Source organism: Eleutherodactylus coqui, chromosome 12, assembly GCF_035609145.1.
Source record: "Eleutherodactylus coqui strain aEleCoq1 chromosome 12, aEleCoq1.hap1, whole genome shotgun sequence".
Taxonomy (NCBI): domain Eukaryota; kingdom Metazoa; phylum Chordata; class Amphibia; order Anura; family Eleutherodactylidae; genus Eleutherodactylus; species Eleutherodactylus coqui.
Window position 1 is genome coordinate 131,663,270 of NC_089848.1, and position 24,442 is coordinate 131,687,711.

A 24,442-nucleotide genomic window follows, 5' to 3' on the forward strand; every position below is an offset into this window, starting at 1 on the left:
AGGCAGTCATAGATGAACAACTACCTGTTTACACTGGCCGATAGTCACTTGGTTTTTAGTTGAGTTAAAAACCAAGTAACTCCGACAAGTCAAAGATTCCCACTCACTTATCCCATGGGGTCCAATGTTTAGATGGGACAACAGTTCCGTGGATATGCCTTAAAAGTCACGATGGGAATACACCTTCAAGTATACAGCAGAAAATATCTCTCTATATGTCTCCATATGAAATTAGATGCCTATAGAGGTATAGCTGGGCCCGCTAAAATGGCCTCGTAATACGGCCATGTGCATGAGGCCCAAAACTAACACATCCTATAGCTTTTGCTGAATCTACAATTATTAAGCACATCCATACTTTAGTATGTAGTCAGCGGAGTACCTGGGGTGTTTAAGCATTTAATCCTCTCGCCACAGATATTGGGGGAATCCATGCACTCATCTCTGTCCTAAAAATACAATGGAATACAATTAGTTCCATGCAAATAATTTGATAAATTTTGTTGTGGTTTCAGTTTTTGGTAATAGAGGAATAAAGATGTAGAATGTGATTATGTTATTAAGACAAGCAAGTTCCTGAAAGTCTTCTTAGACAAGATATACCAACTGTTACCAAGACCTGGACTAGTGATGAGCGAACCGATACTGAGGAACCCTGTCTTGTGTCGAACTTTGCTAAATGTTTGATTTGGCGTGAACACGAGTCTCGAGTGATTCATCTCAGCTGAACCCGTTATAATGTTTCTTATTATTATTATTTTTCCTTCTCCTTTTTCCTTGTTTTAAAAAGAAAGAAAATTATGAAGAAGGGGAAGAAGGAGAAAGAATAAGAAGAAGAAAAAGGAAAACGTAGAAGGAAAATGATCTTATCTTCTTCTTCATCCTCATCTTCTTTGTTGTTGATTTCTTCTTCTCTTTGTTTTTCTTTTCCTCATCTTTCCTTTTCCTCCTTCTGTTTCCTTTTCCTTAGCTGACCTAAGAGTGTTATACAAGGCTTTTATGGCTCTTAGACATTGTTATACATCAGTTTTAGGGGATTTGATGAAGTTCCAGTTCGGCTTAAACTAATTCCAACCAGACCAAACTTTTTGCTGAAATTCAGTGTCACCAGCCCAACCAAATTTTTCAAAAGTTTGCTCATCACTCTCCATAACCATCAATGTCCCAATACCTCTTATCAGATAGTAGGAATCCGTCACAAGCCAATCAACAACATAGTAACATAGTATGTTTGCTAGGCTGAAAAAGACAAATGTCAATCCAGTACAGCTTGTTTATCCCCCCACTTGTTGATCCAGAGGAAGGCAAAAAAAAACAGTGAGGCAGAAGCCAATTTACCCTCATTTTGGGGGGAAAATTCCTTCCCAACTTCATAATGGCAGTCAGAATAAACCCTGGATCAACGTTTGAGATCAGCAACCCTTCTGGTTATTTATTGTCTATATCCTGTAATGTCGTACTGCTCTAAAAAATATTGTATTAATTATCTTGTATAATTTTGTATCATCTGAAAATATTGATATTTTACTGCACAGTCCCTCTGTCAGGTCACTGATAAATATATTGAACAGAATGGGACCCATTACTGAAGCCTGTGGCACCCCGCTAGCGACGGTGGCCCAATCAGAGTACGAACCATTTATTACCACCCTCTGCTTTCTATCTCTGAGCCAATTCTTTACCCAGATACACACATTTTCACCCAGACTGAGCTGTCTCATTTTATATATCAGCCTATTATGCAGCACGATGTCAAATGCTTTAGAAAAATCCAGATACACAAGATGAGTAGACTCTCCCCGATCCAGCTTCCCGGTAGAGCTTACTTCATTGTAGAAGCTGATCAAATTGGTCTGACATGATCGACCCCTAATGAACTCATGAGGATGAGGGGTTATACTATTGTTTTCCTTGAGGTATTCCAGGATGGCGTCTCTCAGAAAATCCTTGAAGTGAGACTTACCGGCCTGTAGTTACCAGGCTCTCTTCTTGACCTCTTTTTGTATAGTGGAACTACATTGGCAATGCGCCAATCCAGTGGTACAACTCCGTTCTCAATAAAGTCCCTAGATATAAGAAATAACGTTCTGTCTATCATGTTATGCCGTTCCCTTACAACCCTTGGGTGTATTCCATCTGGGCCTGGCGATTTGTCGATTTTAATCTTTTTTAGCTGGCTATACACTTCCTCCTGAGTTAATCAGGTGATATTTAGTGGGGGTTCATTTTATCCCCCTGCATCTCGTGTGACATTTCTTTTTCTCTCATGAATATACTTGAAAAAAAACTATTTATATAGATTCGCCTTCCGCCCATCATCTTCTTTGGTTTTTCCTGCATTATTTGTTAAAGGGACAGTGCATTCAAAGCAAATCCTTTTACCATTGGTTAATAATAAATCCAGACTGGCCCTCCCACTAGTTGGTTTCCATACAAGTTGGGTGAGGTATTTATCTTTAATTGTTCTCAAGAACTTATCGCCCTTATGAGATTTGCAGGTTTCATCTTCCCATATTATATATGCATAATTAAGTCCCCCATATTAATTACCCCATCGTGGTTTGACACCTCTTCTATTTGTCTTAGTAATACGTTTTCAGTTACTTCTGTTATTTTTGGCAGCCTATAGAAAATTCCTATTAGGATTTTGTTAGTCTTCCCTCTCTGTATTTGCACGTATTCATCTGCTACACCTATATCTTCTCTAAGTCTTGACATCAAGTAGGATTTAACATAAAGACATACCCCTCCCCTTCCTATTTACACAGTCCCTTCTGTAGAGGTTGTAACCCTGTAAATTCACCGCCCAGTTGCATTCGTCATCAAACCATGTTTCAGTTATTCCTACTATATTGTAGTTTTCCTCAGTCATTCTCGCTTCAAGCTCACCCACCTTACTGATCAGACTTCATGCATTTGTTGCCCCATACAGTTTATATGGTTGTGGTTATTTGTATTCTTTATGCTACTTTATAAAGTGCTATTAGCTGCTATGTCAGTTCTTACTGTACTAACTCCAGCTCCGCTCAACCCCCATACTGTATTTATTCCTTAATCCCAAAACTTTGTCTACACTGTCTCTCCCCCCCCTCCTTCCCCCTCACCTAGCTCTCCTGTTGCCCTCCAGGAGCACCTATATACTGGAATTAGCACAGCTCTGATCTGGAATGGTACTATTTTTCTCCCATTCAATTGAGCTTGCAATACCATTTTGGGCCACTGCACAATGTATGGAGCTGAGCTAGCTTTGAGCTTTTCTCCAGACACTGCTGTAGGTAATGGCACATCACTATTAACTCAGAGCGCTAAAGAATGTCAGGGTCTAAATGACTGGATGTCCTCGATGAGTCTAGTTCCACTAAGATCTTGGAAATTCAGGTGTGAGTGCAGTTAACGCCGGTATAAGCACTATTCCATATCCTACAGGTGTAATGTGGCTGGGTTGTTTCTCTGGGTGTTGCACAAGGAAACTGGAAAACCTGATTTGCTTTAATAAAGACAGCCTTTAATGGCAGCAACAAAACCGCAACAAGACCTTGTAACATTAGGCCTCCCGGCTTACATTGAGTGTGGTGTTGGTATTGGCACTGGATATACTTATATGATGATCCTGCTGCTCCGGTCTCCCTGGCTGCTTCTTCTAGTCTCCTGGCACGCACACCAGCCGGTCGTATACTCCCTGTATTTACTGTATATAGAATTGCTGTTAGCTGTGCTTCATCTATGCATGTTATTTTAATAGTGGGATGGAAATACGCATCTGCTTACCGGCCTGCGAAACAATCTTACCTTTCTGACCTTTGGAACATCAAATGAACTAGGCAGGAGGCTGCACCAGTATACAGCTTGTTCACACAGCCGGCCTTTGCCTGGTGTGACCCGTGTGGCTGCAAAGGGCACCAGCCAGCAGTTTGCAAAGGGGGCAACAGGCAGATGTGCCCGGTTAGATGAGCGTATTCCTCCATGCAGCAGCATTTCATGGAGCTACATGAATAATCCTCCTCCTGGCTCTTTCTCCTCCACTCTGATGTTCTGAGGCGCCGCTGTCAGCCCATCAGTGCACCCACTTAGCTCTGCTACTTTTTTTATGTTATGCACTTGCTTCTGGTGCTGTACTTATGTTATCAGTTTGGTTCTGGTATTGTATCTATAAACTGAGGTTTCTTATTGCTGTATTTATGTTATGATATTGGTTCGATGTTTGTTATGTGCTTACTTCTTGTACTGAATTTGTGGTATGAGTTTCGTTTTGGGGCTGTATTTGTGTTATGAGTTTGGTTCTGATATTGTATCTATGAATACTGAGCTTGGTTCTGGTGCTGTATTTATGTTATAAACTTGGTTTCAGTACAGTATTTATTCAATGACATTAATATGCTGCTATGTTGCTGCTTTCTGTACAAGCAGAACACAGGTAGATAGCCCACCACTGCAATATATCATTGTTTTTCTGGAGGGGCACCACAAAACAAATTCCACACAGGCCATCTAACCACAGACCACCACTGTTTGTTGGCTGGATTAATAGAAAATTACTAGCAAGCAACAGCTCCACATTATGGAACTACTCCGAACAGCAGTCTATACCTCAGGTTCCTGGACCCCAATACATCTGAAATGGTGTTTACCAAAATGAGACATGAAGAGACAGACCGACTGTCCTCACACACGCTAGAAGGTCAACACCATCCATAACAAATACCAGGGAACTCCACCAGCTCTACATTGTGAGACTCCACCAACTCCAGCTCTCTGTATCGCGGAGTCTTGGACCTCTGATTTTGAAACAGTGGATATTGCAGTCACATCTGAATTTTGCAAACATTTTGCAAAAAATTTAGCAAAAACATAATGTTAATTTTTACTTACTTGACAAATCCGATCAACATTTTCAGAACATTCAGATAGCTGGAAGAATCCTGCGGGACAAAAAGTACATTTTTCACACTGCGGAGGTGTTTTCTGAAAGTTACAGAACTCATCACTTTCACAGATGCCACATTCAGGTAGAGGCTCCTCAAGGTCAATCACTTTGGCATCCACGTCCAGCTTGTGCACAGAGTATGTTTTCTGAAGGTGGTTCCGAACTTGATTCTGCATCCCTTGGAGATGGGCTTCAAAGTACTGCTGTATGTCCTCCTGCAGACTCTGGAAGGACATCTGCTTCACCGTATCAAACAAGATGCTGTACTGGGCTTTGATCATGTCCATCTGCTCGTACATCCTCCTCTGCTGCTCTATGATCTCCCGCTGCTGGTTCACCAGTAGGTTCTGCTGTTCAGATAGTTTCTGCTGTAAGTCCGTTATGGTCTTTTGTTGGATTTTCAGGGACTCCACAAACTTCTCCTGGCCTTTGGCAAGCTGCAGTTGGAGAATCAAAGCATCTTCTGACGGAACTTCATTCTCACCTACAACATAGAGAATTAGGTCAAAATTTCACGTAATGATGATCACGGTAATGCTTCAAACAAAGGATGTATGCAAGATATCATCTAGTATATTTCATAGGTCGATGGAATGAAGTAATAAATAAGGGTTTTGTTTGTAGTTTGTTGTTATGGAAACACATACATCTGCATAAGTGCTGTATACGCCAAACGGTAAGTTACTTTTAATCATTTGCAAATTGCTTTTTTTTTTATTTTGGTACATTAGAGCCCTGAAAAATGGTTACCAGGAGCATGCATGTTATAAAGTTTAAAACTGGCTTATCCAACTGGTCTTTATATATGTAGGCATTTATAGTGGCTGTCTACATCCAAAGTATTGAAGTCCTACTGTCAAAATAGGTAATCAATAGTTGATTGGCTTCAGTGGGAACAGTGCCTGCAAGGAGCACAACCGCTGGTCATATGCCCTCTGTAAGACCAGCTCCTGTTCTGGTGGATCTTAAGGCCCTTTTACACGCAACAATTATGGCTAAAACAACTGAACAAACTGCTGACATTTTTGAATAAAATTACCCATACAGATATGGCTTTTAATCATTTGCATTTCCTCCACGAGTTGTTTGCTCAGCTGGGCGTGTGTTTATGCGAGGGTAAACGTACGCCAGGCAGAATTATCTGGCCAGCAGAATTCCATTGTTCTTCTGGCAGAGTAAACTGTATATTTATTATGTATGCAAAGAAAACACAATGAGTACACTATTAAGAATGTCTTTTAAACTACCAAGCATCGTTTTTTATGTCGGCTTAAAACCAGTGCTAAACGACAATTGACCGACTAGTGCACGGCTGCCGGCGTTTACAGGTAACGGTTATCGCTCACTTTCTGCTGTTTGAACGAATTTTGAGTAATAATCATTGCAAGTAAAAGGGCCTTTATGCCATTTTGTTATCAAGAAAGGTCATTCATGTGTATGGCCATTCTGTAAAGATCATCTGATTGTACGCAAACATAGGTATGATGTTGTCCTTAGTGGAATTTAAAAACCCAGGGCTCCAATATTGCAAGGCATCAGTGCTAGCCCCCAATGCTGCCCATTAGTTAGTCCAAGGGCCATTAAAAAGGTGTAAAAAAATAAACACTACAGTAGAGGTACCTGAGCAATTATCATGCAGAGTCATTCAGAATAGTCACTGGAGCGTAGAGAACGTCGGCAATGATTGTTAATTGTTCGTTAGTTGTTCGCTGAGATATTGTATTAGGGGGATCTCCATGCAACTTTGTCTGCAAGTCTTTCAAATGCAGACAGCTGTGACTTTACACCAGACAACTTTTGTGTTAGGTCATCTGGTGTAATCTGTTGTGCTACATAGGTTTCTATCTGGGATCTGATGCACAATATAGGTTTCTAGCAGCACAGCCCCACAGGTGTGGAATGATTGGACTGGCTGGGTGTGGTGCTATCCTGCTAGCCAATCACCACCGGTTTGGTTGCAGATAAATATCCTCCCTCTGCAAGAAGCTGGGATCCTTTCACTCTAGGGTTTGTTGGTCTTGCATGCCTGTACGGGTGTTATGTGAGTGAAAAGGAGCTTGTTCAGTGTTTGGCAGGTGGCCAGACATCAGGTGTGGACAGCCCTGTTTTGTGTATATGGTGTGGACAATGTCAAGTTCTGTATGTCTGAGCAGATGAGGAGTAAACTGTCCTGTTCTATGTGGTTGTGTCTGGCATGCTAACCCTAGTGTGTTGCTGTGTAAATGGTGTCCTGTACTGCCTGTTTAGTGTCTTGCTAGAGTAGGGACTGCAAGACACGAGCAGCCTTGTCGAGGCCTTGCGGCTTAAGTTCATTGGCCAATGTACGAACTAATCCCTCGCTTTTATATTCAGCTTTACTATCTGTTTTAGTGTGCAAGGTTGTGTGGTAAGTGAGTCTGTGCATTTGTGTGTCTGTTTCTCCTGGTTGAGAGTATCGCCCTTTCAGGGAGAGCAGGGCCGAGGTTCCAGCGCGGGGTTGCCTTTATAGAGGCAATCGCCCTGCTTATTAGGTAGGGCCTCGCCATCTTCCCTGCAGCACAGGGCCAGTTGTCCCAAAACCCGTGTCTTTGGGTCATGTTCATGTGGGCCTGGTGCTTGTTTGCCCACATGAAAGTAACATTTTGATGAACCAAGGACTATTTTTAAGGTGAGCTGAAATGACACAATTAGTAATTAGTGAATGACCCTGTTGGCTGCTATGTTTACAAGGAACAACTGTTGTTTACATTCGCTCTTTCCAGTGATTATTCAGACGATAGTCGTCCTATGTAAAGCCACCTTCGGTCACGTGTGGCAAAATCAAACACTATAATATGGGGTGAGTCTGGCCTTTGCTTTGGGGCACTCTCTTTGCCACATAATGACTCCAAATCCCTTCATTGTTATGGCGGTCACCATGACATCGGTCCTGTTTAATAAAAAACAAGTAATCAAGGTAACAAAAACAAACAGCAAAAAAGACAGACAGCAGCAAAAAGCTGTTGCAAAGGGCTCGTAGAAGGGAGGGACAGCTGATCCTTCAAGTTTAAGGAAAGTTACTTTACTAATTTATATTCCAGTGTACATGCAGTGTAATCTGGAGCTCTGTAGAATGTAATCCTGGCAATAAGTGACCATCTAATTGAAAGTTTAATAGATGAAAACCATCTGCAGATACGTGAGCCTTTCAGCTATTAGGAACACTCGCGCCTCCCATTATATCAGTGGCAGATCAGACTCTGATGATCATGAAGAGCGCTACAATGCCTCGGATTGCACACAAGTAACCCCCAAAAATGGTGCTAAATAGAGATGAGCGAGTATACTCACTAAGGCACATTACTGGAGCGAGTAGTGCCTTAGCCGAGTATCTCCCCGCTCGTCTCTAAAGATTCGGTGGCCGGTGGGGAATGGGGAGCGGCGGGGGAGAGCGGGGAGGAACGGAGGGGAGATCTCTCTCTCCCTCTCTCGCCCCCGCTCCCCCCTGCTCCCCGCCGCAACTCACCTGTCACCCGCGCCGGCCCCCGAATCTTTAGAGACGAGCGGGGAGATACTCGGCTAAGGCACTACTCGCTCGAGTAATGTGCCTTAGGGAGTATACTCACTCATCTCTAGTGCTAAATGCAAATGTGCCAAAACCAGCATGATTGTGCCACCTGAACGACCAGCCCCGCACACAGCTGCAATCAAAAGTATTCATCCCCAATTCCAAATTAGATTTATTTGCAACATTTACAAACTTTTACAGGTTCCACAAAACAACCAAACAAGAACAATGTAAATCACTCAACACAACTAATATATCAAGTGATTTCTCCAAATTCACCAGAAAACCCAGGCTCCTCCAATGAACTGCTGGGCTCTTCACTCCAATGGTAGAGCTGTTTTTTTATGCAGCCGTTTCGTTGCCCCCAGGGCCCTTTTGGTGGTCTCTCTGTCTCCAGCATGGAGAAATTACCCACTGTGTAGCCCCTCCTCAATGGCTGCTGCCATTTTATTAGATGGCTAGGTCCACAGCTGCGGTTGTTCTTGGCCTCCTGTAGCCGTGTCACCCTTGCTACACTGCCCCATAATGTAGCTTTTAATCTATTTATATAGCTCTAGGAGCCTTCCTCAACATCTGAGGCAAGAGGGTGAGGCCTAGCTCTGTACATTCTACCTACCGGGGCCAAATCTTTCCAGCAGTGATGCGCTAACCACATCACCGCTGACCGGAACAGGAGGTACCTCTTCTCCTCACACTAGCAAGCGCCCGTCACTTCTTCCTCCCTGCTATCCCACTGAGTCCTGCAGCAGAGAGGACGTTGCCTTGGGGCCGCTGGTGACAGGAGCTGTGAGCCGTTCACTGTAAAGGGAAGCACTGCAGCGCTACCCCCTTACACAGTCACATTTATGCCCATCATCTGCACCATACTTGGCATTAAAGAGCTCAAAACAGGTAATATCAACTAATTTGACTTATGGCTTTTTAGGAGTTCAAAAAGATCATTAATGCAACCCATTGATTTTGTGACAAAATTCTGTCCGAGGACTGGAGGGGCAGGACGGTATGTTACCCGCAGTTGTTCTCTGTTGCCCCTCTGATCGCCACTTCTAGGCCCCGTTTTTGACTGACCAGGAAGGCCATAGCCATTTTCTAACTACCTAATGCATCCTGTGCACTGCTTCCTGATTGGCCAGTGATGCAGGAGCAGATGTGACCAATCATAGGGCAGGTATAGTGCATTGGTAGTCTAATACTGTAGTAAAGATTGTGTCAGCCATCGTGGAAGGCCAAAAATGGTACCTGGAACCAGCAGATCGGAGGGATGGCAGAGAAGAACAATTTCAGGCCATGTACCTTCTGTACCCCTACGGTCCCAGCTTAGAATTTTATCCTGAAAATGGAAAGTCCCTTTAAAAGCCCTTGATGCAGGAATGAATCCTACTACTGTATGAAGAGCTATGAGTAAATCATTGATAGCAGTATCTAGATATGAGGGGTGGTGGTCTTGTACTGAATCATGCGCCTCCACCTGCTACTGACCCCAAAACTAATAATGGCAATACTAGACATGACACAAAATGGGCTCCAGCTACACCCGTGGTCCTTTGTATTAAGCTCCTGCTTTGACTTACCTGCTCTGGACTTGACTTTGCCTTCCCTGACCCCTTGTACGGCGTTCTCTCCCGTTGCCAACCCGGATTGCCTGACCTGCCTTTGTGTTTGTTTGTCTCTTGTATTTGTCTGTGTGTCTGGCTCCTGCCCCCGCATCCCTAGCCAGTCTATGGACCGTCCCCCAGTTGCCCCCCTAGGGCCTAGCCTAGGAGGGCAAGTAGGTAGGGACAGGGGTTGTGGGTTATTCAGGGACTCCCAGTCACCCGGACCCCAGATCCCTGCCACTGATGGTTTCTGCACTGGGATCTCCTGTGTGATTCTCTCCTTTATACCTAATGCTCCCATATCCAGTTTGCATATCCCCTTCGCCTGACAGCAGAGGATTGGTAGGGGTACCAATACTTTTATCAACATAGTGTACATTTGTGCCTAATCCTATTCAGTGTCAACTAGTCGATGTACTAATGGATAATTAAGCAATCACTCAGCACATCAGATGGAGAACAGGCCGAGGAAAGCAACCGGATAGTTTCAAACATAATGCAGCCTTTCATCAAACTTTACTTCCCGTTGCATAGGGCACATAATCCAAGATAATGCAGAACAGGCAAGAGACATGGGATCAAATACTAATGAAGGCTCAGAAAGACCTAGCTATACGAGAGGGGAAGCAGACTAAATAAACATCCTTCCCTGTGAACTGCTATCTTTCTGAATGAAATTCCACTGAGGCGGTGTGGCATGATGGGATATTTCATCCTAAACACATACAAAGAAAGACATGAACATATACAGTACCATATGGCCAACAGGCAGAAGGTTCTCCACCCTGAATGGACAACTGCAAGAGTTTCCTGAGCTGCTGGGTTCACACTGGTGACATCACTGTAGGTCCAGGACGGTCTTACCTGTTTCCTTTAAAATGTATCTAAATCTCTTTCATTAAGGCCCATTTAGACACAACGACTATCACTCAAAAGCCGTCTTTTGAGGGATAATCGTTGCGTGTAAATGCACTGACGTTGTGCAGTTTTCGTTATGCTGTCGCTCATCGTCATCTTTCAGCATGCTGACGATCAGCCTGATCAGGGACACATAGTGGGATACAGCTGATATTATTGTTTCAGCTGTATCCAGCTCCCTGATGACAGGCGGGGTATGAAGAACAGAGCGGTCCTGCTCTGTTCTCCATACCTGGCATGGAGTGCTTGGCTGTATGACAGCCGGGCGCTCCGTGCAGAAAACATCTGGATGCAGAAGACAAGCGGGGACACCCTGCTTGTCTTCTGCATCCTCCGCTGGCAGCGCAAGGTGATCGCTCATCTTGAGCGATCATCTTGCGCTGTAAATGACACAACGATGATCGCTCAAAAGTAGCTTCAACGACATCTTTTGAGCGATTTATCGTTGTGTCTAAATGGACCTTCAGAGAGTAAGGTGGTTAATAATTGATTCTGGGGGCTTTAGTAACATAGTAACATAGTATGTAAGGCTGAATGAAGACATTGTCCATCTAGTCCAGCCTGTCTATCCTACTGTGTTGATCCAGAGGAAGGCAAAAAACCCCAAGGCCAGAAGCCAATTAGCCCTTTTGGGGAAAAAATTCCTTCCCGACTCCCTAATGGCAATCAGACTGTTCCCTGGATCAACCCCTAATAGTTCCTACCTGCCTATATACCAGGATTGACACTTAACCTAATATTTATATCCTGTAATATCCTTCTCCAGAAAGGATATTTAGGGGGTGCAATTTGCCTACCATGACTAGGGCACCAAGTCATCTTGTCCCCATGTACTGGCCTGAAGTGTGTATACATATATATATATATATATCTGTCCCCTCGATAACAGTTCATAAATGTGTCCCTAGATGTCTGACACGTCTTTAATGTGGATGCACTGCGCAATTGTCTTGTCAGTGATTAATGTGTATTGCACAGCTGCAGTGCGCAAGGGGTTAACGTCTAGGTCTGTCTGGAAAATGTAACAGTTGGTGTGTAGTCTATGTTGTCACGTCAGCATGAAAGATATATGTGTTTGCAAGGTGTGTAAATAGGTCTTTCTGTCTTGGTTGTTGGTCTTGCTAAGGAGAAAGTGGTGGAGTCTAGTCTGAGTGGGTGAGGAGTCAAGCCGTTGAGCAGATAATGAGGGAGTCTGCAAGTCCACCCATGAGCAAGAGATACCCCCACCTAGACCTATCCAATATGGAGGAAGCGAAGCGATATATCCATATGTTGTGAATGTGGAATACCCCGTTTACCCCCAGTTAAAATAGAGATTGGAAGCTGCCATGGAAGGATTGAGAAAGTGCCTTGTCAGACAACTAATCCGGGAGTGTTGGCCGGTAGAGAGAAGTCATCCGGGAGAGTGATCCTACAGATAACTTGGACTGTATATATCAAGATGCCCCGAGTTGCCTCTCTGCCTCCTCACAAATAGCAGTTGTCTCAGAACCAATCCTCCATGTCCTACAACTGTTGTATATTATCCCTGTTGGATGTTCCAGTAAAGAAAGGCTTACCGACCGTTCCCGGTTTAGCCGATTTAAAGTACCACCCTGTGTGTGCGGACTGTTTATTGCACCATCATCTAAGTTCACCGCAGCGGATGGAGCGTTGGCGTCACCCGTGACATATACTGAAGTTTCCACGCAGCGTTTTATACAGGTAACGGCATTCCTAGCGTTGCCTGGAGAGGCCTGCCAGGGCCTTGGCAAAAGGTTGCACGCATCCCTGGGGGAGGAGTCACAGCTTACCTCCTCCCCTCCCTCTACAGACAGGATTACACTGAGAGGGGACAACTACATATAGATACCACAGGAGCCGCCATTCACAATAGTCACAGCTCACCTCCTCCCCCTCCCTCTACAGACAGGATTACACTGAGAGGAGACCCCTATATATAGATAGCATAAAATCCACCATTCACAATAGAGCTCCCCTCCTCCCCCTCCTTGCACACTGGCCACTAAGCCTAATAACAGTCTGTCACTTCCTGTTCTATAGAGAAAAACTTCTCAGCCATCATCTCAGACAGGATTACACTGAGAAGTGACACTTATATATAAAGAACACAGGATTTTGGTAAAATCTAGATCATGACATCAAAAATGTAAAAAAAATCCCCCAAAATTCCAAAACTATATTTACCATAAAAACTTGATTTCTACAAGAGGTCATTTTCTGATGACACATCCCCTTTGTGGGGGATATAACACTTATAGTTTGGTGAGACAGTATATATGGGGACACCATATATAGATAACACAGGATCCACCATTCACAATAGTCACAGCTCACCTCCTCCCCTTCCTGTATAGGCAGGATTACACTGAGAGGTGACCATTCACCATTCCCGGTATATAAAAGCTGTGACTATTTACTCCCCCTCACTATACAATTAACCCTGTACGGGTCACAAACGATGCTTGGAACAGTCTCCCATACAATTCAGTGGGTCAGCTCCGGTCCATTGTGTGACTGGCCCATGAAGCTGCTGTAAAGCATCTCTCGAAATGCCGTTAAATGTATCTCAGGCAAGTCGGCCGCCCCCATAGTCCTGCATGGACAACAGAATAAAAATTCTACAATCAGCAAATAAACACATTAGAAAATATGAAATGCTTCGCTGTTTGATTTTAATTTATAATAAAAAGAATGTGTGTGCTATAGTCCCTTCAAGGGTCTTTTCTGCAGCCACTTGACTTTAATCATAACTTCACCACAATCCCATCAATTCACAATGAAGTAAATCATGCTTACCAGGCTTGATATCGCAGGTGAGTTGAACTCCCAGCGGAGCGCCTCCTAGCTCTGAGTTTGAGAATTGCAGATCTGGTACCTCCCCAATATAGTGAGCCGCCCTGTCCGACAACCGCACCAAAGCTTGCTGCCCCTCCGCAGGCGCGCATCCCTCCCCGGTGCAAGCAGCTCTGCTTCGGGACTTTAGGCGGATCCTCAGGGGCAGCCTACATTCAATTCCTCTGCAGTCCCTGGTGACGTTACTCGGCGCTCCTCCCCATGGGTCGGCACTACCAGAAAGGTCGGTCCTTGTGGAAGCTGATGTCTGCTGCTGGTTAGCTCTCCCAGGTGCGTAAGGAAGATCACTGCTTGCTGTCTGCTGGTAGGAATGGGAGGTTCTGCTTGCTTTAACTGGACATCTGTAACCCACACATGGCCTTGGTTGTTCGTTCTCGATGGAGGCGCAGGAGGACTGACCCCCGGGACATCTCTCCGCTGGACTCCCATAACATGCAGGCAGCAGTAGCAGGCAGCTGATCCATCTGCAGGACCACCACCCCAGCATGGTTACCTGCAGATACACAAAAACAGTCGTCACAACAACCCTTCGCCAGCAACTTTGAGCGACTTTGCAAGTAGTTGAGGATTGCAGCAAGCAGATACTCATCTTGCTAAACACAAGTTTGCATACCACCACATAGAAAATGCATTCCTTCCAGCTAAGGATGTAAAAACCCCTTCCTTCCCCGGGGCATAAATATACGTCCTGGGCGTACACGGGCGTCATATAGATGATGTGCACGGGCTCAGAAGCTGAGGGCTTCACCAGCTGCAACTGACAGCTAGCCTCTTGCTGCAACAGCAGGGATCGGGGAGAACATTGATCACCACTTTTATCCTCATACATGTCGTAATCAATGCGGCATGTAAAGGGTTCACAGAGAGAGAGCGCTCACTCTGTGACATCATCGACTCTCAGTCATGTATTTGCGGAGGTCAGATGGGTTTGCCATGGCAACCGGACGCCAGGCAATGGCATCTTGGTCTGCCATGGTCTACAGTACAGAAGTATTGCAATGTATGATCAGTACGATTGTAGCATCTCAGGTTCAAGTCTTGTACAGGGACTAGAGATGAGCGAACGTACTCGTAACGAGTATGTTCGCTCATCTCTAACAGGGACATAAATGTCTAAAAAAAGAATTGTAAAAAAAACTAACCCACATAAAAGTAGTAGAAAAAAAACGTTCTTTTGCGCATATTCCCTTACTTTGTGTAAAAAAATGAATTAAAAATGTTTGGTCCAGCACATCAGTAATGACCTGTACAAGACATGACACATTTTTTATTCTGCACTACAAACACTCTAAAAAAGAATTAACCAGAATGCTTTTTTTTGCCTCCCAAAAAACGCAATGAAAGTGATCGAAAAAGCCTTATATACCCCAAAATGGTATCAATTAAAACTACAGCTCGTCAGACAAATAAACAATGTCGATGGAAAAGTATAAAAGTTATGCAGCGATGCAAATAAATATATATTTTTTAAAAAAGTGGGCTTTATTGTGCAAAAGTGGAAAAACAAAAAATATATATATAATTTTGGTATTGACGCAATCGTACCAACCCACAGAAAATGTCATGTATGCTGCATGATTAACACTGTAAAAAGACAACAGAATTTGTGTTTTTCTCCCAGCCCCACAAGAACGCAGTTATACAATACATTATATGAACCCAAAACATGGTAACAATAAAAAACTGCACCTCGCCACGCAATAAACAAACCCCCATAGGGCCGTGTCAGCAGACAAATCAAAAAGTTATGGCTCTTGAAAAGTAAGGATACAAATACCAAAAAAGTCACTAAGGGGTTAATAATTATATTATAAAGCCATTCGTGCATGCATTTCCAATTGTCCCAGCTTTAGTGACTTGCTTTAGCCGGGATGAATCTTGAAGGAGAAGCTTCGGAATACCTTGGGCAGGCTTGCAGAGTCAGGTCTTTCTGAGCTGCTACTTCCAATTAATGACTTCTCATTAGTTCAGAGAACTCCGGCTATCCAAACCAGTGACCTCTGCAAGGGAAAAAATACCCTACAAGCTGCGGAATGTAATGTGGAACATTCCTTGGATTTCATTAGCTTCAAATTTCTTCAAGACCACCCATTAACCCACCGCTCACTACCGGCCTCAATGGTCCATCAACTTACCTTGAGATGAAATTCTGCTTCTTCTCATACGTCCAGAAATAGTTCTTCCTCGGTAGACTCTGAATACAGATCCATTACTCTGCAGATTCCAAGTACATTCTTCACCCCCAATGAAATCTGCCCCATGCTGTCCCACTGAGGAGGAGGTAAAGAATAAGTGTTTGCGCCTCCAGTTAATGTAAATCCAAGTTTTAGCCTAATGATGGTCGCCAGGGGCAGGAATGCTTTTCATTGTGCAGATCAGTCAATCTCTTCTTTCAGACTGAAGCAGCAAAAACTTTTTTTCCTTTTTCCTCCCTCGGAGGTTCAGCTATAGTCAAGATGTTTAAGAGCGATTGAATTTCAAGACCACTTCCTGCATTTTTGCAGGGATAGATACTTACTAAAACACAAACAGAAGCCAAGAATAGGTAGATCTACGGATCCATTTACTGACGCACATAAGTAAATATAGGGGGAGTTTGTAATTTTTTGGGGGGGTTGTAATAAAGGATTTCTGGATATTTCTGTGCCAAGTGTTGGATAAAAAGGTTTAAATGGGTTGAACCACAATTGCAGGGTTATCCCCCAATCACAGGATAGGGAATAACTTGCTGATTGGTGATACCCCCACCGATCTTGGGAACAGGACTACCATGTCCCGCTCTCCTGTCACTGCGGGGGTGGCTTCTCCCCATGCAATGGTGTCACTGTGAATAGAGTGCTGACTAAGCACATACGGTCAGTGTTACACTTATCTCAGTGGGGCTGACGGAAATAGTCAAGTGCGTGGCACTCAAGTATCTCCTCAGTCCCATTGAAAGTGAATGGAGTGCTCGTGTGCTTGCTCAACCAGCTATAGGGGAAGTGCAGTAACCTTGTATTGAGGACCACGGGGGACGTGGGGCTCCCGTTCTCGGGATTGGTGGAGGTCTCAGCAGTGAGACCCCCACTAATTAACAAGTTATCCCCTATCCTGTGGATAGGAAATAACTTGCAATTGTGGTATAACCCCTTTAGGATGGAAATACATAGTGTATTTATTCAGTCATGCTTCAAGGCTCTGTGAAGGGTTGGTAGTAGACAGCTGCTACTTAGAGTAGTCATCTATAGTTGGCACTGGAAGTAGTTTTCTTACAAGGGTTCTTCCAGGCATTTAACCGCTTGCTGTATTGATGATGACCAGTCCTCAGGATAAGTCATCAATAGGTGATCGGTGGAGGCCTGTCACTCGGGATCCTTGGCGATCAGCTGATCTCAGCCCCACACTTTCTTCAGTGAGGCTGGATGCCTGGATCAGAGCCTGAAGTAAACCGAAATGTATAATTCCCATTGATTGGAGCTCAAAGTGTAAATGAGGGCTTTCCTCCCATTGAAATTATTGGGAAGTGTATTACACTTCTAGCTCCAACACCAATGGAACTGTCAACATTGAGCCCGCTGCAGTGAGTGTGGGGACTGAGATCACCTGATTACTGGGGATCACGAATCGCAGACCCTCACAATCAACTATTGATGACCTATCCTGAGGATAGGTCATCAATCCTGCCCAGAATATCCTTTAAGGCTGGAGCTATATGGGGCCTCCTAGTAGCACAACTTTCCTATTTTAACCCAATTCAGACTCAGCACCATAAATGTACAGCGCTTGGCCTACTCTGATTAGTGAATCTGCCTCGTTGCTTTCTTGTGGGGTTTTTCCTTACTTTGTTCCTCTTTGGTCGATGGCATGTTTTTTATAAGCACAACAAAAGCTCTTGGTTTGCTGTTTTTTTCAGACATTTGTCCATAGACTTCAGGATAGGAAAAAAACGCCTGAAAAAATGCATGTGTGTATTAAAAAACCCCAACCCAAAAACACTTTAAAAAACAGTGAAATTCGTGGTGTTTTTTTTACAAACCTCAAAATGGCAAAAAAAACTATGTGCCGAAGACGCCTAAAGAGAGTAAATAGATAAAAGATGGCGAGATGTGGGGATTTTCACTGTGAAATATTTGTTGCACGTTCCAGAATATTCCGATATGTGTGAACGCGCCCTAATGCCCCCTATGTGTCACCTTTCATAAATGGAAACCTCTTTCTATAAAACAGATGAATCGTATAAACCAGGATATTCCGCAGCGAGATCTCATCACCGGCTTCACTTCATTGATCTTCCTTAATATCCTTTCAGCGCATTTCTTAGTCAGATATTAACGCAGAACGGCAAGAGGATTCGTGGTCCACTGGGCCAAGCTACAACCAGTGGTAAAAGTAAATAAAGAGGCAGTTAGCATAGCCTGCTACCCACTGAGTCAGGTAGAGAAAGGTGTTGGTTTTTTATGACATCAGTCCTTGTATGGGTAGGGACTAGAGATGAGCAAGCATACTCGTTAAGGGTAGATACTCGATCGAGTATCGTCCTTTTCGAGTACCTGCCTGCTCGTCAGAAAAGATTCGGGGGGGGGGGGGGGAGCAGGGGGGGACGGGGGGGGGAGATCTTTTCCCCCCCGTTCACCCCTTCTTCACTCCCGCAACACCTACCGCTCACCCCCGCCGGCACCCGAATCCTTTCTGACAAGCAGGCAGGTACTCGAAAAGTATGATACTCGCTGAACAGAAACAATAACATATAAAAACTGGAGAACCAAACAATAATGGGGGTAGTAGTCCTTGTGTAGTGGCCCAGTACAACGGGCCCCTTCTTAATGGTGTGTATGCTCAGTCTTGTGTTGTCAGTGTCTTTCATGTTGCAAGATTGGTGTGCATTGCATATATGCAGCACTGAATGGGTTAAGCGTCTGGTATGTGGAGGACTGTCTAGTTTTGTATCGTTTTGTCTGCCACGTGATGTTGGTTGGTATGTGTGTTCTGAGTCTGGGTGGGAAAGGGAGTTCTGTTCTATTCCTGGCTAGGAGTGGAGTGCAGGGCAGCTGTCTGTGGGTACATTCACCCCACAAACACAGAATGGAGGAGGCTGAGAGGATGGCTTAGCGAGTGTGGGGACTACTACTCCCCAGCAGGTTGGCAGTATGTTCTAAGGAGAGAGTGAGAGGGAGAGAGGGGGAGAGGGAGAGGGAGAGAGGGGGGGAGGGAGAGGGAGAGAGAGGGAGAGAGAGAGGGAGGGGGAGAGAGAGAGAAAGGGAGGGGGAGAGAGAGATAGAGAGAGAGACACACACACAGACCGAGAGAGAGAGACCGGGCCAGGACCTACAGATAACTGCGGCTGTAACTTCTGATGAAGTTGAGTAAAACAACCCGTCGCCCGTCCATTTCCACAGGCTGTGTCTTAAACAGTACCCGTGTGTGGATTTACTTCATCACCTTGCAATCCCGCCAACGGAAGCTACACAGGAGAGGATTTATTCCACTATCCAGGAATCCCCTGCTGTGAAAGAAACGGTGACGTCACAAGACAAAAACACTCAAGACTCAAGGTAATCCATCACTTGGGTTCCCCTTCTATTAACTTGCCCTCGGCCCTTGGACGTGTCACTGGTTACCCTCCGAGTGGGAGACACCACAGTTGAGTCACCCAGACAACTCTACCTCGCTGTCTCCTAGGCTGTGACCCGCTCCTCAGTCACTGCACTTAATCTTCTGTAGTGTCATGTGGTACCTCAGTGCAGATATTGTGGATGGTGGAAAGGACTCTAAGATGAAGATGGTGAAAACAATTTAACTCTTTATTTGCAGTGAGAGAGGGTACAGTTTGACTTGCAGCAGAAACACAATTTACATGACATTCACTTGAGGTAGTTGAAGACAAATGAAATATAAAACACTTTTCCTAGGTTCAAGAAATTAGGGTTGAATTTCCCCTTCTTGTACTCCTGACTTTACACTCCAGCTGTACTCTTCTGGCTTTGATTAAAAAAGATTTATTCTCTTCTTTCTGGCTTATTTTCTCTTTCTCCTCGCTGCTATTTGTACTAACTTCTTGCTGCTGTTTCCTTTGTCATGGGAATAATATCATATTCCAGAAGATTTCACTAGTCTGCTCCAAATCTATATATATAAAGCTGAAAGCCCTCACTGACTCATCCACTCACTGACTGACTGACTGACTCGCCAAAAGTTCTCCAACTTCCCGATGTCGTAGAAACATGAAATTTGGCGCAAGCATAGATTAGGACAACAAATTGGGTCCCAACTCGATTATTCAATTCTAGCGCAAAAGAATTGGCGTCAAAATTTAACGTACATAATCTAAATCACTCACTTCCCAATGTCATAGAAACATGAAATTTGGCAGGAGCATTGATTATGTCATAAAAAGGAAAAGCTAATGGGTCCCAACTCGATTATTCAATTCTAGCGCAAAAGAATTGGCGTCGAAATTTTACATGCGGAATGTAATTTTCTCACTTTCCGGTGTCATAGAAACGGGAAATTTGGCACGAGCATTGGTTATGTCATAAGCAGGAAAAGCTAATGGGTCCCAACTCGATTATTCAATTCTATGCGCAAAAGAATTGGCGTCCAAATTTTACGTGCGGAATGTAATTTTCTCACTTTCCGGTGTCATAGAAACGTGAAATTTGGCACGAGCATTGATTATGTCATAAATAGGAAAAGCGAATGGGTCCCAACTCGATTATTCAATTTTATGCGCAAAAGAATTAGCGTCCAAATTTTACGTACGGAATGTAATTTCTTTACTTTCCAGTGTCATAGAAACTGGAAATTTGGCACAAGCATTGATTATGTCATAAATAGTAAAAGCTAATGGGTCCCAACTCCATTATTCAATTCTATGCGCAAAAGAATTAGCGTCCAAATTTTACGTACGGAATCTAATTTTCTCCCATTCCGGTGTCATAGAAAAGGGAAATTTGGCATGAGCATTGATTATGTCATAAATAGGAAAAGCTAATGGGTCCCAACTCCATTATTCAATTCTATGCGCAAAAGAATTGGCGTCCAAATTTTACGTGCGGAATGTAATTTTCTCACTTTCCGGTGTCATAGAAACGTGAAATTTGGCACGAGCATTGATTATGTCATAAATAGGAAAAGCGAATGGGTCCCAACTCGATTATTCAATTTTATGCGCAAAAGAATTAGCGTCCAAATTTTACGTACGGAATGTAATTTCTTTACTTTCCAGTGTCATAGAAACTGGAAATTTGGCACAAGCATTGATTATGTCATAAATAGTAAAAGCTAATGGGTCCCAACTCCATTATTCAATTCTATGCGCAAAAGAATTAGCGTCCAAATTTTACGTACGGAATCTAATTTTCTCCCATTCCGGTGTCATAGAAAAGGGAAATTTGGCATGAGCATTGATTATGTCATAAATAGGAAAAGCTAATGGGTCCCAACTCGATTATTCAATTCTAGCACAAAAGAATTGGCGTCGAAATTTTACGTGCGGAATGTAATTTTCTCACTTTCCGGTGTCATAGAAATGGGACAATTGGCACGAGCACTGATTATGTCATAAATAGGAAACGCTAATGGGTCCCAACTCCATTATTCAATTCTATGCGCAAAAGAATGAGCGTCCAAATTTTACGTGCGGAGTGTAATTTTCTCACTTTCCGGTGTCATAGAAACGGGAAATTTGGCACGAGCATTGATTAGGTCATAAATAGGAAAAGCTAATGGGTCCCAACTCGATTATTCAATTCTATGCGCAAAAGAATTAGCGTCCAAATTTTCCGTGCGGAATGTAATTTTTTCCCCTTTCCGGTGTCATAGAAACAGGAAATTTGGCACGAGCATTGATTATGTCATAAATAGGAAAAGCGAATGGGTCCCAACTCCATTATTCAATTCTATGCGCAAAAGAATTAGCGTCCAAATTTTACGTGCGGTATGTAATTTTCTCACTTTCCGGTGTCATAGAAACGGGAAATTTGGCACGAGCATTGATTATGTCATAAATAGGAAAAGCTAATGGGTCCTAACTCCATTATTCAATTCTATGCGCAAAAGAATTAGCGTCCAAATTTTACGTACATAATCCAAATCTCTCACTTCCCAATGTCATAGAAACATGAAATTTGGCACAAGCGTTGATTGTGTCATAAATATGAAAAGCTAATGGGTCCCAACTCGATTATTCAATTCTAAGCGCAAAAGAATTAGTGTCCAAATTTTATGTACGTAATCTAATTCTCTCACTTCCTGATGTCATTTTATATGAAGGAAACTTCGCATGGTTACCTCCACGTGGTGTTTCCTGGGTAACGCAGAGAACTATGCAAAATGGTGAACATATGTTTTTCCTCAGTATCTCTAAAGTAACCACGACTTCATAAGATTTTCCGTGTGAACACCACATAAACACCAGTACCAAACTAACTCGGGCGAAGCCGGGTATATCAGCTAGTTGGTTAATATGAGAAGCTTCATGCATGAAAATGTATTTGAGCTTGACTCATGTTGTCAGTCAGTCTCTAATACCCCTCTGCTTTATTTTTAATATCACAATACAGATACAATTGTTAACATGAGGCACCCATTACATGCACGCCCCCAACATCATAACAACTCATGATTGGCTTAGTATGTAATGACTCTATGATTAACATATGTTGTTAACGCCCCAGGTGTATGCCGCTACCAAACAGGTAATTCTTATATACCCAAGTAGTATAGACATTATTAATATGCCTGCCTGAACTAAAGGAATGCAGTAGTAGATAAGAAGTAGTTAAGTAGGCCCCCCCATCCCCCTTGTGAGCCAATGCTGGGAAGATGTGTTGGGGTTTAGCTTCAACATTGTACTTGCACATACCAGGGTATAATATTGAGCTCGTTAACCATTTAACTGCTAGCTATTTCCTATGAAGGTAGATATAACAATACACATATATATACGTATTTGCCTAGGCTGATTTAATAAAAACGCATTCATTATTATTACTACAACACCTTCCTCTCTGTCTCTCTCCTCTGCTAGCTCTTCTGGATAACTGGGCTTGGTAGTACTCACATTTTAGATGTTCTAGCTCCCCTGGACTAGATTCTCTCCAGGCCTGGACTAGACTCTCAGCATGGACTTAGAAGGCTAAGTGAAGATGTTCTCCTGCTTCCTCCCCGGTCTCTATCTCAGGCTTCCCTAGACTAGACTGCCTAACCGACTCTCTACCTTTTATACCCCAACACTCACCCAATCCAGAGCTAGAGGAATGCTAACTATGCAACCCATTCACTAGTTAGGGGTGATTGACAGGTGAGAGAGCAGGTTAGAGTGAATTCAGCCAACTGATGCAGGGTTTGGTTGTAAGAACACCTTCATTTAACAGATTAGTTAAATGTATACACATTTAACATAAAGTGGCTGTAGCAGTGCTGTGGGACCCCAACTTTGGGGTACTACACCTATGTGTACAGTGTATGGAGACATCATAGCAGCAGTCTATGCCTACCAGCTCAGAGAGAGAAGAGATCCTGCTCTGAGAGAGATATAGATCCTGCTCTATATCTCTCTCAGTGCAGCTAAGAGAGATTTAGAAGAAGAGATCCTATTACTGTCCATAACCTTACTACTTTCACAACCTGCTAAGTAACCTTTGAGTCCATCCCCTGATGAGCATACTGGTGTTTAACAAGGCCAAGCCTCACTCACGTGTTTTCTTGGCGAGTGCGGCATTCCCTATTGGCCCACAAAGGTCTGGATGCCATTGAATCCACAGCAATGCCCACTGTACCTTCGGCCCCGACGGTCATCAGGTCCCTTTTGTCATCTCATTGTTGGAGCTGGAGAAATTGTCCAGTGCAATTCTAGGTATCTATATTTCCACAGAATCGCAGTGGACAGAACCACTGTAAAGGGGGCACTACTCACCCCTCTTGCACTATCAATCATTGTGTTTACTCGAACTTGGGAACTCCTATACAATGGCAATTTCTCTCCCCAGTGAGCTATCCAGCTTTTCTGCTGATCCTAGCATCTTTGCTTCTGTTAAATCCACTTCCTGTCTCCCTGTCCTTGCCCCTCCCTGCTGCTAATTGGGACTTCCTATAAAAGCCTGATCCTGCCGCAGATCCAGCGCATGATTATTCTGCTCCACAGCAGTAATCAGCTCCACTTCCGCTTGCTCCTCTGCTAATGCGACAAGACCTCCTAATACCAACTCCTGGCTTTCCATCTGACTGCGCTACACACCTCATCCATTGTACTGCAAACTGAGACCTCCTGTTGCTGACTCCTGGCTCTTCCCTGACTGCTCTCCAGACCAGAGGCAGCTACACCTGAGGCTCCACTCTAGTGCCTGAATTGATACACTCTGATAGGACCACCTATTGGACTCCTACACCCAGAAAACTGTATATCCATCTGCTCAGCTCCTTTTGCTTTTTAACATGCAGCCTGCAGATTGGATTCCTGCTCTAATGATACAAGTTCCCTTTAATCACTGGTATGGAATTATTCTATATTGATAATTTGCCTACAATTTTCTGCTCCTCACTTTGATGCAGAACCTTATTTCATGCTTATTTGCTCTTGAAAAATAAAAGGATACTCATGACAAATTGAAAATGTCTCTAAGGAGTAGGAAGTTACGAAGACGG

General features: G+C 43.7%; 1 protein-coding gene across 3 annotated transcripts in view; it reads right to left on the bottom strand.

Moving 5' to 3' along the window:
- The window catches only part of LOC136587087 (uncharacterized), a 29,813-nt gene extending 6,080 nt beyond the window's left edge, over nt 1–23,733 (bottom strand). The window contains exons 1-5 of one of the 3 annotated variants that reach the window (XM_066585539.1): nt 23,496–23,733; nt 15,955–16,089; nt 13,763–14,312; nt 4,870–5,408; nt 383–449 (exon numbers count right to left, since the gene is read on the bottom strand). In XM_066585539.1, coding sequence (XP_066441636.1) covers nt 383–449; nt 4,870–5,408; nt 13,763–14,306 — 1,150 coding nt within the window. In that variant the 5' untranslated portion in view covers nt 14,307–14,312; nt 15,955–16,089; nt 23,496–23,733. Of the gene's footprint in view, nt 1–382; nt 450–4,869; nt 5,409–13,762; nt 14,313–15,720; nt 15,805–15,954; nt 16,090–16,337; nt 16,383–23,495 lie in introns of those variants that run through there. The other 2 variants (XM_066585540.1, XM_066585541.1) reach the window with 2 other exon arrangements.
- Between the last annotated feature and the right edge of the window lie 709 nt (nt 23,734–24,442).